Source organism: Notothenia coriiceps, unplaced genomic scaffold, assembly GCF_000735185.1.
Source record: "Notothenia coriiceps isolate Sejong01 unplaced genomic scaffold, NC01 NC01_scaffold00010591, whole genome shotgun sequence".
Lineage (NCBI taxonomy): Eukaryota > Metazoa > Chordata > Actinopteri > Perciformes > Nototheniidae > Notothenia > Notothenia coriiceps.
In genome coordinates, this window is record NW_011343292.1 from 185,526 (window position 1) to 187,256 (window position 1,731).

The window sequence follows — 1,731 nt, forward strand, 5'->3', positions numbered from 1 at the left end:
CACACACACACACACACACACACACACACACACACACACACACACACACACACACACACACACACACTTTGGCAATTGGAGTTAAGTATATTGCCAAAGGAGACATGTTGACTGCAGGAGCTGGTGATCAACCCACCAACTTTCAGATGTTCTAACCACCACTCAACCTTCTGAACGGGTATAGTTCATTTCAAATCAATAAAAGTTATTCTCATCACGAGCTAAAGTTTTTTCAAGCTTCTCTATATGTCCCCCCCCCCTCACCTCTCCGCAGCATGTGCTCGCCCTGCAGCAGCTGGACGATGGCGGTCTGAGTGGCAGGAACCAGGATGATGCTGCCGTCTTCTCTGCCGCAGACCAGGCGGCCCTGGGAGGGGATGTAGACGCTGGCCGTCACCTGAAGGACACACACACACACACACACACACACACACACACACACACACACACACACACACACACACACACACACACACACACACACACACACACACACACACACACAAAAGGGTGATTAGTTTGCTGCAATTAAGGCCCGATATACTGCCATCTGAACTGATGCACCTCCAGATCTTTTTAGCTCAAGTAAGGAGTTCACAAATTCAATTTCAGAAAGGATATTGCAAAACAAAATAGGTATTTAAAAGAAAATGTGGAGCTATTATATATGAATATAAGCAACAGAAACAAATCGATTCCACCAGTGTGAACTTTCAACACGAAACGGCACAAAAGTACTTTTTTTACAGGACATTAACACCTGAAGTCCACCACATAGGAACATCTATACAAACTTTTATACATACAAAACGTTTTGAGGGTGCATTAATCAAACATTTTATTTTGATCAAGGACTAGAAATATAAGCGTTACAAAGAATGGTGCAACAATGAGTCCTTAAACCCCAATACGAGCACTTCTGTTTCCATCGTCTGGAAGTCATTGTTTTTTGGATTGTAATTTTATTTAGATACCTGAAATAACTTTGAGAAATGTTCACGTTTTGCGACATAAAACAAGTCATTTAGTGCTCCACTGGTGAAGGTCTGAGGCTTCTGTGAGTCAAATAAGCAGCTACTACTATTTAATGATATGACGCTGAATATTAGCCGCCTTTAGCTTAGGGGTTGTGACCGTGATGTTGTTCGTTTGTATCCTAACGTTGCTTTTTACTTCCAGAGACATGTAAGCATCAACAACTGTTAAGGGTGGTGTTAATATGTGGAGATTTTCCAGCTGAACAAACCGTGGAAGTATCATAAACGTGGGTTTGCAACAGAGTTTTTTTTCTTCAATAATCGAATATCCAATGGAAAAATGCCATGTTTTTTTATCAAGCGAGACGTCATTGCTGCACCACTCTGGTGTCTGGGTTCAAACCTTGATGGGTGCGTCTTGTCCAGGCAGGGCGCTGAGCTGGTCGATGATCCCCGAGGACACGGGGGACAACTTATCAAACGACTCCTGGAGACTGATGGTGGACGACACCTGCAGCTCTGCACAGAGGAAGAGAGAGGATAAGTAGTCATTTGTTTCTAGAACAGCATAAATACAGAATCAAATAAAGACGGTATCAAATAAAACATTAAAACTTAAACAAGGAGTAGAAAAGGGAAACATTCCGAGCCTTGTTCATTTATACTAGATGCCATTTTAAAGTTTAATTTATATTATTCAAAAAATGAGTCCTGTAAGCAGGGCCGGCCCTGACCAATTTGCTGCCCTAGGCCA

The 1,731-nt window shown here is 42.4% G+C and overlaps 1 protein-coding gene across 1 annotated transcript in view; it reads right to left on the reverse strand.

Moving 5' to 3' along the window:
• Window positions 1-1,535, reverse strand: part of LOC104946060 (WD repeat-containing protein 7-like) — a gene marked incomplete at its 5' end in the record, with an annotated part of 3,121 nt that extends 1,586 nt beyond the window's left edge. The window contains 2 exons of the mRNA XM_010771807.1: window positions 265-397; window positions 1,381-1,535. Of these exons, the coding sequence (XP_010770109.1) occupies window positions 265-397; window positions 1,381-1,535 (288 nt within the window). The remainder of the gene's footprint in view (window positions 1-264; window positions 398-1,380) is intronic.
• Between the last annotated feature and the right edge of the window lie 196 nt (window positions 1,536-1,731).